This window comes from Eubalaena glacialis, chromosome 10 (genome assembly GCF_028564815.1).
Source record: "Eubalaena glacialis isolate mEubGla1 chromosome 10, mEubGla1.1.hap2.+ XY, whole genome shotgun sequence".
In the NCBI taxonomy this organism is placed as follows: Eukaryota; Metazoa; Chordata; class Mammalia; order Artiodactyla; family Balaenidae; genus Eubalaena; species Eubalaena glacialis.
In genome coordinates, this window is record NC_083725.1 from 106,711,608 (window position 1) to 106,725,244 (window position 13,637).

At 53.0% G+C, this 13,637-nt stretch overlaps 1 protein-coding gene across 5 annotated transcripts in view; it reads left to right on the forward strand.

Moving 5' to 3' along the window:
• PRDM11 (PR/SET domain 11) overlaps positions 1–13,637 on the forward strand; it is an 82,044-nt gene that overhangs the window by 54,127 nt on the left and 14,280 nt on the right. For 4 of the 5 annotated variants that reach the window (XM_061201617.1, XM_061201621.1, XM_061201620.1 and 1 more), the window contains exon 5: positions 4,736–4,803. In XM_061201617.1, the coding sequence (XP_061057600.1) occupies positions 4,736–4,803 (68 nt within the window). Of the gene's footprint in view, positions 1–4,735; positions 4,804–8,782; positions 9,205–12,184; positions 13,194–13,637 lie in introns of those variants that run through there. The other variant, XM_061201622.1, reaches the window with a different exon arrangement.

The following is a 13,637-nucleotide window of genomic DNA, read 5'->3' on the forward strand; positions in this document are numbered from 1 at the left end:
AGTCTCACTCTTACAGCATTGTGGCTGCAGAAAAGTGAAGGGGGAGAGAGAGGCCTGAGAGAAGTTGGGAGGTAGGCAGGGACCAGGTCGTACAAGCCTTGAAGGCAGTGAACCTAAGTATGAATTTTATTATAAGTACAGTGTATGCCTTCTTGAGCTGGTGAGTGACATGATCTAATTTATATTAATAGATTCCTCTGGCTGCTTTGAGGAGAATCAGTAGAGAGTTAAGAATGGCATCAGGGAGGTTAGTAGGGACCTCTTGTAGTTGTCTGGAGGAGAGCTGATGATGGCAGGAAGCAGTGGAGACAGGAGCAGTTTTGAAATTTGGTTTGGAGGACTTGCTGAGGGATTAGATATGTGGGGATCAAGAGAGGGGGGCATGACCCCTATGTTCATAGCAGCACTATTTGCAATAGCCAAGACATGGAAGCAACCTAAATGTTCATCGACAGATGAATGGATAGAGAAGATGTGGTACATGTACGCAATGGAATATTACTCAGCCATAAAAAAGAATGAAATAATGCTATTTGCAGCAAAATGGATGGAGATTATGATACTAAGCAAAGTAAGTCAGAAAGAGAAAGACAAATACCATATGATATCACTTATATGTGGAATCTAAAAAACGACACAAACGAACATATCAACAAAACAAAAACAGACTCACAGATATAGAGAACAGACTTGTGGTTGCCAAGGGGGAGGGGAGGTGGGGGAGGGAAGGATTGGGATTTTGGGATTAGCAGATGCAGACTATTATATATAGGATGAATAAACAACAAGGTCCTACTGTATATTACAGGGAACTGTATTCAGTCTCCTGTGATAAACCATAATGGGAAAGAATATGAAAAAGAATATACGTATGTATAACTGAATCACTTTGCTGTACAGCAGAAACTAACACAACATCGTAAATCAACTATACTTCAATAAAATTTAAAAAAGAGAGGGAGGCATGAAGGATGACTTTCCTTTTTTTTTTTTAGCCGCTTTATGGAGATATAATTCACATACTGTACAGTTCATTCATTTAAAGTGTACAATTCACTGGGGTTTGGTAGGGATGACTTTCTTTCTGAAACCTGAGTGGATGGTGGTTTCAAATACTGTGATGGGGAAAATGAGAGGAACAGCCTTGGGGGTGGGGCCTGAGGTGAGTTTGAGCAGCCAGTGAGACATCCAAGGGGGTGTGTCACATGGGAAATCAGATATTCACGCCTGGGGCTTGAGATGAAAATCTGTGAGTAATGAACAGATTGAGAGTGTGGAAATGGATGTGAATGTCCAGAGAAAGAGTATAGGTAAAGAGGATGTGTGTGGAGGGGGCATGGGGGCTTGCAATTCAGATAGACTGAGAGTTCACGCTTTGAGCCCCAGCCAAAAAAAGAGAAGAAAAAGAAAAAAAAAAAGAAAGAGAGAGAGAGAAGGAGAGGAACATGAAGTGATCACAGAACTGAAAACAAAGGCCCATAGGGCTCTAGTCTAGTGCAAGCAGAGTTCACCATCAGTTTTAGCTCCTGTAGGGTACTATGAAATAGAAGTGCCCCAGGTGAAGTGGAGAGGGGAGCCAGGTTGACTGCTTCAAATGAGAAAAAGCAAGAGGTAGGCAGACAAACTCCTACTCAAGATGAGCCTCTGGACCAAACCTCCAAAACTGATGAAGAAAATTAATGTTACAAAGACAACCTTCAAAAACAATGACAAATGAGTTCACTCTAATTAAAATAAAGATAGTAGCGTATTCTGAAAATGAATTTAAAATAACTAGGATCTGAATCAGGAGTAGGTTTGACTGTAAGTCACTGAGATTCAAAATAACAGTGGCTCGAGCAAAACAGGAATTAAGATTTCTTCTGTGAATACCTTCTGAGCCTGTATTAAGTCCTCAGGAACCAAGCTTGATCCAACTAATCACTGTCTCAATGCTTGGATTATAGCCTCATAGTCCAAGTTGATAGCTAGAGCTCCAGCCATTACATCTGCATTCCAGGCAGCAGGATAATAGAAGCGCATATATCAGCTGTCTTTTAAAGAAGTTTTCAGGAAGATGACACATGACACTTCCACCTACATTCTATTGGCCAGAACTTAGCCAGAGGAGAAGCCAAGAAATGTATTCTGTTATTACAGGTAGCCAGGTATTCGGTTATAATCCAGGGGTTCTGTTACTGTGGATGAAAGGGATAATAGATAATTAACACTCACAGCCTTAGGATCTTCAAAGAAATAAAGTAAGGGTAACATCCATTAAGAAGAATAAGACAGTGAGTTTTTATTTGTTTGTTTGAACTTAAAACCTCTGCTCTTAGAAAGACACCACCAAAAGAGTGAATAAACAAGCCATAGACTAGGAGAAAATATTTGTAAGACATACGCCTGATAAAGGACTTGTATCCAGAATATATTTTTTAAAAACTCTCAAAACTCAACAATAAGAAAAAACCCCACTATTTAAAAAATGGGCAAAAGATTTGAATAGACACTTCACCAGAGAAGACAATGCAGCTGACAAATGAGTGCACAAAAAGATATTCAATATCCTTAGCCACCAGAGAAATGCAAATTAAAACCACAATGAGATACTGCTTCATACCTATCAAAATGGCTAAAATGAAAAAGCCTGTTCATACGAAGTATTGGCAAGGATGTGAGTCAACTGGAAATCCCACACACAACTGGTGGGCATGTAAAATGGTGCAACCACTTTGGAAAACAGTTTAGCAGTTTCTTAAAAGTTAGACGTATTCTTACCATGTGTCCCAGCAATTCCACTACTAAGTATTTGCCCAAGAGAAATTAAAGCATATGTGTCTATACAAAGATTTATTAGTGATGTCTCTTAGCAGCTTTATTTGTAATGGCCAAAAACTAGACACAACCCAAATGTCCATCAATAAGGAGATTAAAAAAAAAAAAAATAGTGGCACATCCAAACAGTGGAATACTACTCACCAATACAGAGAAATAAACTCTGATACACACATCAGTAGGAACAAATCTGAAAATAATTGTGCTGAGTGAAAGAAGGCAGACATGCCTTCCATTTGATTATACTTGTATAAAGTCTTGAAAACTGCGAAGTAATTTATGGTGACAGAAAGTAGCTTACTAGTTGCCTGTGGACTGGGAAAGGGAGATGTGGAGAGAAGCAGGAGGGAGGGATTACAGGGGCCATAAAGAAGTTCTTAGGGGTGATGGATATGTTTGTTATCATGATTGTGATATATACATTTGTCAAAATTTATCAAATGGTATATTATATGTTAATTATACTTCAATAAAGCTGTTAGAAAAAGAAGGAACACAACATTATGAAACAAAAAAGAGGCAGAATAAGAAAAAATGGGTATGAAAAAGAACCTATTGAAAATCCTGGGAATGAAAAATATTCATTGCATTGAAAGTCATTTAAGGGCTTCCCTGGTGGCGCAGTGGTTGAGAATCTGCCTGCTAATGCAGGGGACACGGGTTTGAGCCCTGGTCTGGGAAGATCCTACATGCCACGGAGCAACTAGGCCCGTGAGCCACAACTGCTGAGCCTGCGCGTCTGGAGCCTGTGCTCCGCAGCAAGAGAGGCCACGATAGTTAGAGGCCCGCGCACCACGATGAAGAGTGACCCCCGCTTGCCACAACTAGAGAAAGCCCTCGCACAGAAACGAAGACCCAACACAGCCAAAAAAAAAAAAAAAAAAAAAAGTCATTTAAAATGGAAGGAAAAAATAAAATAAAAAGGAAGGCCAGAAAGAAAGGAAGAACCTCAGTAGACAGATAAACTCTGGACCAGACAAAGTCAAAGAGAGAATGAGTGAATTGGAAGAGAGTTCTGAGAAATTTTCTGAGAGCATCACCCAGAAAGATAAAGAGGGAAATTGTGAAAGGGTAGTTGTAAGACATGGAGAATAGATTGGGCTCCTACCATATACGTTTAATAGAAATTCTGCAGGAAGAGACTGGAGAAAATGACTGAGAAACTGTACTCAAAAACACAATAGCTCAGAATTTCCCAGAATTGAAATAAGTCCTTATCAAGTAATGTGCTCGACCAGTAATGAGGAGAATTTTAAAAAGTAAATCTCCATTTCAAAACCACATAGTGAAACTGCAGAAAATCAAGAATACAGGGGAAGTCTTAAAATTTACTATAGACAGATTATCCATGAAAGAACAACACTAGACTAACAGTAGGTTGCTTAAGCGCCTATGGCAGCCTTTTTGGCAGTCTTTATTTGTTGAAAGAAAATAAACTTCATCTGTCTAGAATTCCATATCCAGCTGAACTCTGATTCGAAAGCGATGATGAAATAAAGAGAATTTTATAGAAGATGAAGGGGCCCATCGCAAACCCTGAGGCTCTTGAACATTTAGAGACTGGGGAGAGGAGAAGCCCTCTGAAATCACGTATGCCTAGTCACCCCGTGCCAGCCTCCGTCTCCCACGGAAACCATAGAGAGAGAGGAAGGACTGAATTTAACTGTTGGTGCAACATGATGCTATTGGAAATGCCACTTGTTGGCCATGTTGCTGGGTATTCCATCAAGATAGAGGAGGGAGATGGGATTCCTGCCCCAGCTCGGGCAGGGGTCAGTCTTGCAGCAGTGGGGGCATTGTAGTGGGAGGGCACGGGAAGGTTCTGTGTGGTGTCCCTGGGCCCTGGTCTGGAGAGGAGTCCAGGGACACGAGAGCCCCCTCGAGGATGCCCATTCTAGACTCTCTCTCTGTCTTCCAGATTGTGGACAAGAACAACCGCTACAAGTCCATTGATGGGTCAGATGAGACTAAAGCCAACTGGATGAGGTGAGTCCTGCTCTCTGCTGATTTCCCGGGAGCCTTGCCCGAGCTCTGGAAAGGAGGCCAAGGGAGCATGTTGGGCCTTTAGGGTCTCCAGTGGTAGAGGTCCCTGAAGGCCCCGAACTGCTCTTTGCAGGGACGTGTCTAGCTCTGGGGGACCAACCCTCCAGCTCCCCCAGGCTTCCCTCAGGGGGCTCTGGAGGAGGCCTGTGGCCAGACCAGTCATTTACGGGGACACACTTGTCAGTGTTTCTGGAGGCCCTAGGCCCCAGGCTCCTGGCAGCATTCCCTTATGGGGGAGATGTCCCTGCCACAGGACTGTGACACCTCTCACAGGCAGACTCCGGCTGGAGGGGTGCAGGAATCATCCCAGGGCAGCCCCCAGCCATTGTTTAAAAGGCCCCCAGAGAAAAGGGCACTGTCTCTAGCTCAGTTTTCGATTGCTAGACTGGTTTTGTCCATTGCTTGGGACAGAAGTTTGCGCCAGAAGGATCCTTCACGGCCAGCCAGAGAGAGCAGGAGACTGGTCCAGGGTCACCCAGAGGCGGCCGAGCTGAGCTCGGGACCGAGGGCGCTCCTTTGGGTTCTGTGCTGCTGGCCTGTGTGGTGTGCTGGGGGGCCCTGCCTGGTGGGGTCAGCCAGCAGTGTGGGAGGTCGGGCTTGCCTCATTGTCTCCTTGGTGGCCTCTCTCTGGGATTCAGGAGCTGTGACGGGGGTTAGGAGCTGGGTTGGGAGGGAAGGGAGGCCTCGGAGGGCTGGACCCAGGGGCAGAGCCGCGCCGTGGATCAGGCCCACTGTCGGTGTTTGTGCAGTTCTGTGCCCCGTGGGGCTGGGGGGGCGAGGAGAGATTGTGCTCGGAGGGAGGGCAGTCAGGGCCTCCCTAAGAGGGAGATTGCTGGATTTAAACCCTGAGACGTGCCAAGCAAATGAGGAGAAATTGGTTTGAGGTGGGGAGGCCGTGGTGAGCTCTCCAGTCCCCTTCCCCGGCGCCCCACTGCCCGCTGATGTGTGGGCTGCAGCTTGCACTCTCCGGGGCACTTAAGGATTCACCCTCTTATTTGTCGGGGCCACTGTCCTCATCGTCATTTAACAGGTGCAGAAGCAGAGGCACCGAGGGACAGGCGGGCCCCAGCCTTGCGCTGTGGGGACAGGCACCCACTCCCCAGCCCCCTTTCACATCATCAGGTCAGCCGTGCCCTGAAAGTGGCTCCAAGAAGGTGGATGGCCACCTCTGCCCTCTTCTTCTCCCCAACCGCCGGGTGCAGGTCAGCTTAGCACATGCAACTCACCACCCATTCCTGAGCACCTGCGGCGAGTCAGAGCCTGTACTGGGTGCCCTAGATGGATGGGCCCAGCCCTGCCCCCCTGGCCCTCCCAGGACTCACACCTTCCGCCGTGGAAATTGCTTTTTCTAATAAGGCTGTTTGATGGAGGCACGGACAATACGCTGGGAGGGCTCAGATGAAAGCAGGGGTGGGGAGGGCCTTTGAGCTGGGCCTTCAAAGGGGCTGGGATTTCATCTGAGGACATTGTGAGCAAAGACTCAGAAGTGGGAAGTGGGGACCAGGTGTCCGGCAGGTCGTCAGATGGGCTGCATGGCCCAGACCCCTGGCCTGTGGCTCTGGTCTGGCTGTAGGCAAGCAAAGGAGAGTGTGTTTGAGTGCAGTCTGGGTCAGGCCTTTCTACACTGAAGCTTTGGCCGGGACAAGGCTTTACTGTAACCGCAAAGAAGGGGATTCATCATCCGTACTAACTGAGTGGACATCCAGCACCCCAGCGATTCTGACTTAATCAGGCTGGGGCTGAGCCCAGGACATTGGTAATTTTTAAAGCTCTCCGGAGTGATTCTGATGCGCCGCTGGTGTTGAGAACCACTGCTCTGTTCTGATCTTCATGCTACAGTGCTAAACTGAGGCCCAGAGCAGGGCGGGGTCTTACTCAAGATCATGCAGTCAGTGGCAGAACAGAACAGATCATGCAGTCAGTGGCAGAACATCTCTGAACGTCTAGGCCAGTGTTCTTTCTGCTTGTACACAAGGGACCAGGCACAGCATGGCTTCCTGGGCCTTGTGTGGGGTGGGTTCAGCTACTGCTATCTTGCTGGCCTGGGATCTGTCCTGTTCCTGCTCCAAGACCCATTCTGATCCAAGGTGGCGCCAGGGTTGTCACAGCTGGTGGGCCCTCATCTCATTAGAGATTCAAGGAGTAGGTTGGGTTTGGGTGTATGGTTTGTTGCCAGGGAGATGGCCTTGTGGTGGTAGTTGGAGTGAGGGGAAAGCCAGTTCATCCTGGGAACCCTCCTTTCCCCTTCATATATGGCTTCCATTTGTACAGCCCCTCCTAATTTTCAGACACTTTCACTAGCACTGTCACAGCTTAGGCTCTTGCAGATGATTGAATGGAGTTGGTTAATTTCCTCAAACCCGAAGTGGTAGGCCAGGAAGAGAACGGGCACCCCCGTGATGAGCGTTGACTTGATGGCAGCACTACGCGGGGTGCTCTGCCTTCATGAAATCAGTGGCCAACAACCACAGGCTCTTTTGTCCCCGGGAGGCATTTGGCAGCGCCTTGAGACATTTCTGGTTGTCACACCTCTGCGGCTAGATGCTGCTGGTTTCTGTCGAACAGAAGGCAAGGATGCTGCTAAAGATCCTGCATTGTCCAGGATGCCCCCTCCCCCGCCAACAAAGAATTTCCTGATCCCAAATGGTGAGATTAGGAAGCCCTGAATGAACTCTTCCTGGCAGGTCTTGGAGGTGGTACTGGGGGAAATGGGGTTTGCACAGGAGACTCAGCCTCTCATCCAAAGTCTGTCTGAGTGCAAGGCCCAGGCCCCAGCCCCGGCCCCTGTCACTGTCTTGGCCAGGTGACAGAGTCTCGGACTTCTTCTCCTGCCTCCTGGGCTGTGATATTCTGGGGGGGAGGTGAAGGCTGAAGGATCTTTGTGCCCTTGTCTCTTGCTGTGGCTTCGGCACCTGCCAGAGGAGTGAATCAGGCTCCCTCCATATCCTAGGTTCTTCTCTTGGATGGATCTTTGGGACCTTGGGCATGAGTTAAAGAGTGGACAGAACCACACTGTGGAGATACTGAGTTGCAGAGCCAGGGTAGGTGCCAGGCCAGAGGGGTCAGGGCTGCACTGTGCCCATGCCCAGGGCCCCTGGCTGCTCTGTGCAGATGGAAGCCGAGGTCATTCCTGGTCTCCATCAAAGTGGAACCTGTCTCCCGATGGGTGCTCATGGGGTCCTCACATTCCACCCATGAGCTGCCAAAAAGCACAGCAGCCCACCCCCAAAGGAGCTGCTGCCAGCCAGCGCTCCAGTGGGAGGGGAGCCTGTACACACCCAGAGGTGGGGACTGGGGAGACTGGGAAGGGGAAGAGCCGCAGGACAGAACAAGCTTTCTGTGGCCACGCCCTAATCATGGGCATCACCAGCGAGGCCACACCCCATGGAAGCCCACTGTAAATAGTCTCACTGTTTAAAAGTCTTCCTCCAAGCCACTGGGGTCTATGGCCCTATGTGAAGATCGCTTTGTAGAGGCAGTGGCCTCACCCTAACCGCAGTAAGGATCCTTTATTCCCGTTTAGGGCTTTAAAGCTCTTTTACATCGCTGTGCTTTTGCCTCCTTAGTAACAAGCCCCTAGGTTGGTGCAGTTGTTACTCGGGTTCCGGATGGAGAGAGTGGGACCAGGAGAGGCTGCTGAGCGGCCCTGGCTCACACAGCTAGGCAGAGGCGAGGCAGGGCCTGAAACTGAAGGCGTCCGGCTCCGTCCAGCACTCCCATCGAGTACGCCGCGTCTCCTCCTGCCCTCCAAGGAGCAGTGGAAGGGGCCTGTCGCTAGGAAGAGGGTGTGGTGGTGGTGAGCGGGCGAGGGCGCCCAGGTGCCTCCTGGCTCCCCGGCTGGGGGCCGGCAATTAGGAAGGAGGAGGCCTGCCGCGTTGACGGTCATTTACCCAATTGTGCTTTGTGGGATATTCAACCCAAGGAACGTGGTGCCCCTGGCTGAGCGTAAGAGGAAGCCCAAGTTCTCCAAGGAGGAGCTGGACATTCTGGTCACGGAGGTGACCCACCACGAAGCGGTGCTCTTTGGGAGGGAGACCATGCGGCTGTCCCATGCCGACAGGGACAAGATTTGGGAAGGCATAGCTCGGAAAATCACCTCCGTCAGCCAGGTCCCCCGCTCCGTCAAGGACATTAAGCACAGATGGGATGACATGAAACGGAGGACCAAGGACAAGCTGGCCTTCATGCAGAAGTCCCTGTCGGGCCCAGGGGCTGGGGGCCGGGCCCCCGCCATCGTGCTCACTGCCCATGAGAGGGCCATCGAGTCAGCGCTGCTCACAGCCCGCTCCGGGCACGGCTTCCCCAGGGTGGAACTGGATGGCACCGACAGCCCTTCGACCAGCTGTGAGTACCGCCCGCTTCCCCTCCCCAGGCTCCCCCTGCCTGTTCCCCACCCACCCCTGGCGAAGTCCCCTGCACCTGCCTTCTTTCTCCTGTCCCTCTCTGCCTCGCCCCGTCTTTCCATCCTTCCCTCCTTCCCCCACTTCTGTCCTCTCTACCTCTTTCACTTCATTCATTCGAGAATATTTCCTGAACACCGTGCCAGGAGTTGCACTGGGAGCTGGGAAGACAGAGATGGGTATAAAACCTACCCTGCCCCTGCTCTTGGGAAGTTCCTTAAACTCGTGAGAATAAACACACTTTAATTAAATAATTGCTCAAGGAAATTTGAAAGAAGGCATGAAGGACAAATACAGGAGGTCCTGAGAGCAGGGCTGACTCCTTGGGTGTGCGACCTGTCGCTCTCAAGGGCCGGAGCTGGGCTAACTGCTCCTCGGTTGCCTTCCTGAAACTCAGACTAGTTTTTGAACGAGGCGCCCGCATTTTCGTGTTGCATTCGACCCTGCAAATTATGTAGCGGCCTGTCTGAGAGCAGGAGTGGGGGACTGGCCGTCCACCGAGGCTGGGGAAGGCTCCCGGGAATGACAGTTGAACTGCGACCAAGGGTGAGGAAGAGTTAAGCCGGCCGGTACGCGTGGGCCGTGGGGCGCAGCGCAGGGGAGGGGAGGGCCTCGCAGGCAGAACAGCATGTACGAGGCCCCGAGGCCCTGCATCAGGAAGGCGCTTGGCACGTTCCAGGAACAGAGAGGAGCCAGGGAAGCCCCGTGTAGCAGGCGAGGGGGAGGGGCGCGAGAGGAAGCCAGCCAAGTCCCAGGCCCCAAAAGCTCAGTGCTTTCTGTCTGTCTATTCCGAGTGTCTTTATTTCTGTGTTATTTCCACACTCCCCTCCGCGGTGCCATGCTGCCTTCTCTTCTCTCTGCATTCTGCCTCTTTCTGCCCACCCCCCCCAAACCCCCGCCCCAAGGCTCTCCTTAGGACTCCTCCCTCTCTGCTCTGGGTCCCCTCCCCATGGCCCCCTCCACCCCTCTGCTCCCTCAGCATTCGTCTCCCTCTTTCCCCTCTGCTTCCTGTGTCTCAGGATGAACTTGGATGCCAGGGGTTGGGGGGTGTGGAATCTCCTGGCCTACACGGGGCGTCCTTTGGGGCTGTAGTGCTTATCGGGGCTCACCAGAAGGGGGAGCACTCGAGGCCCTTCCCTGCTGGGGCTGCACCCCCTTCAGCTCTGCTTCTGCACACACCTTCCCCCCACTCGCAGCCCGCGGTCCCAGCTGGAGGCTGTCTGGCTTCTGAGAGACCAGCCGGGCAGCAGGGCTCCAGGGACGCCAGCCCTCGGGAAGATGGTCCACAAAGACCCAGCCTTCCCTTCCCAGGCCCCTTGCCGCAGGGAGCTTGCTAATTTCCTCTCTGGCTGGGACTCCTGACAGGTGGCCATTCAGAGTCAGATATTAAGAACTAGGAAAGAAGGAAGAGATCATCCGGTCCGACTTCCATGTTGTCCAGATGAGGTAGTTAAGCTCCAGCTCCAGAGGTGGTCTCAGAGCTAGATTCAGAATGAGGACTTGAACCTGGGTCTGCCAGCTCCCGCTGAATCAGTGTATTCCCAAGTTTCAGGATGATGCTACCTAATTATGAGAAAAAGAAGGAGGCTAGCATCTAGTGAAGTCTGTTCCTTAAATTCTGTCTTGCTCATCCTTCTGTCTCCCCGAGACCAAAGGTAATGAGGTTACCAAATGTGACCTGAACTGGGCAGGGGGCCAAGGACCCCTCCACCGCCGGCTGGTCCAGGCCTCCTTTTCCCAGCTGCTACGGCACTTGGCTAGGGGCTGGGTGGAATGAGGCCCTGAAAGGGAGGGTGCAGCATCACCGCAGCCCGTCCCACTTCTTTCAGCCCTGCCCTTCCAGAATGCGTGTCCGCCAAGTGGGGGTCATGAGGCACTAGGCTCTCTTACTGTGCTGGTCCAAGTGAGATGCCGGGACCCTTCGGAGGCATGCGGCTCAGGGCAACGTGAATCTGTCTGTCTTCCTGTCACCTCCTCTGGGGTGGTTCTGAATTCAGCCCCCCAGGTACAGGCAGGGAGGTGTGCCTGTCAGGAGGGTCAGCCTGTATATTTTTCACTCTTGCTGTGGGAACCAGCTCATGAGAGAGCCGCCGAGACCCGCGTGTGCAGGGCTGGGCCCCTCCCTGCGACTGGTCACAAGTGGCAGTCTGTCTGATGGTCCCTGTGTGCCGTCAGGTGCTCCAGGTAGAAGGGATGTGTCTGCTCGGGTAGCCTGCCTTGGGGCGCTGAGGGGGCGGCAGGGCTGGTCGCCCGGGTAGATCTGCTCTGCATCGTCTGGGCTTGTCTGTCCCAGAGCCATCCCTTGCCTCCCTTCTCCAGCCTGTCAGCTTCCCCCTCTATGACCTAAAGCTGCAGATTCCAGCAGGGCCACAAGGTGGCCCCAAGCAGCTCAGAAATGGCCGCATGGAAGCGGGAACTCAGGGTGGCCTAGAGCATCATAGTACCTTTTGGCAGGTGTCGCTCTTCGAGCTTTGCAGAGTGCCCTTCTGTCTGTGCTCTTGTGTAGTCTTAACAACCCTGCTAGGTGGGCAAGTGGTCGGGGAGGTAGGTAGAGCAGTTGTTACCTTTGCTTTGCAGGAACTGAGCCGCAGAGAGAGGAAGTGAGCCCTTGGGTTGACGTGCCATCACTGGGGCTGGGGTCCCACTAGAAAGTCGCTGTTCCTGTACAAGGAAGGGGACCTGGGAACCTGGGCACTGTTCATGCCCACCTGTCCCCCCAGGGGTGCCTGGCCCGAGCACCTCAGGGATCTAGGGAGCAGGTGCTTCTCCACGGGTGGGTGGGGAGGGGGCAGGTGCCGAACGAGGCTGAGGGGGTAGCAGGGTGGGGGGAGGCTAGGTAACTTTGGGGGGTGCGTCCGAGCCCAGGGCTGCCTTCTTTCTCGCAGTTGTAATCATTTGCCCTTCTTTGTTTTTTGTCCCCCAAGATGATGAAGATGAGGAGACACCCGGGCCCTCGAGGCAGCCACTCCGGGGGCCACTGCAGCCGTCACCAGAGGAAGAGGCCTGCCTGGCCAGGCCCACCCTGCTCCGCTCCTCCTCCTCCTCTGACCAGTCCGAGACAGTGGGCCCCAAGCCCGAGGCCCTGCCCCGGCTCTCGCCTCAGGCCCAGGCCGCCTGCAGGGCCCCTCGGCCGCACCCCAGCCCACCCAGCACAGGCCTTGACTGGCAGCTCCTCCACACCCACGCCCAGCAGACTGAGGTGTTGCGGCAGTTCTGCCAGGAGCTGGTGACCGTGCACCGGGACATGGCAAACGGCATGCAGGCCATCGGCCAGGCCATGGCCGAGCTGACCAGCCGTGTCAGCCAGATGTGCCAGACGCTGACAGAGATCCGGGATGGGGTCCAGGCATCTCAGCGGGGGCCTGACGGGGCAGCGCCCACAGGCTCCACCCCGCAGGCCGAGGCTCCCCCAGCGGAGCCCCCAGAGGCGCTCCCAGCGCCGGCCCACGCACGGACTACCAGGTCTCGGAAGAGAAAGCACAGTTTCTAAGCCGGCCAGTCCGCACTGGGAGGAAGAGAGATGGAGGAGGGGTGTCTGGCCTTGAGACAGGGGCTGGTCTCTTGTGTCCAAGATCGAAGACCCTTGTAGGGTGTTGGGGGGACTGTCATCTCCTCACCGCGTACAGGTTGGCTGCCCTGGGCTCAGCCCTACTCCCTCATCTTTGGCAGGTGCTCAAGATGCAGGAAAAGCTACCTGCTTGATGCTTGCTTGGCCTGGAGGGTCAGCCTCCTCTTGGTCTGCACCCCGTAGCAACAGGCCTTGCAGGGAAAGGGGGAGCGAGAGTGGGGAGCATCTGAATGGAATCCTGCTCTCCATCCTCAGGGCTGTCGCATCAGCCTCCCCGGCCCTGATGCTACTGCTTTCGAGGAGGGTGAGGCCCGAGAATGGGCAAGCAGAGCTCAGCCCTTCCAGGAGGGGTCTGTCCCCCCCACCCCCCAGGGCTCCGAGCCCCGGTGGGTGGCGCCCCTGCCTTGGCCTTCCGCTTGCCCTCGCTCGTGTGCTCAGCTACCATGCTTGCCTTTTGTGGAGCGGGGAGAAGAGGGGGGTGACGTCGGAGGAAGGGGAAGACTACCTGGCATTCTTAGAGCACTTTATGTTTCTCCCTGCGCTCGCAGACGTGTGATCTCAGTGGGTCCTCAGGACAGTGGGAGAGGCAGCCAAGTCGGGTATTATGATCATCATTATTACCATCATCATCTGCATTTCATACAAATGAAACAGTAGTCGGTCGGGGGGCCAGGACTGGAAGCCAGGTCTGTGGGTTTCTCCAGCTCCCCTGTCAGAGACCAGATGTGGGACTTGGGAGGGGGGATGCTCCTGCCCCTGCCAAGCTCTTCGGGGTTTCCGTGGGAGGCGACAGCAGCGTTTAGGGTGTG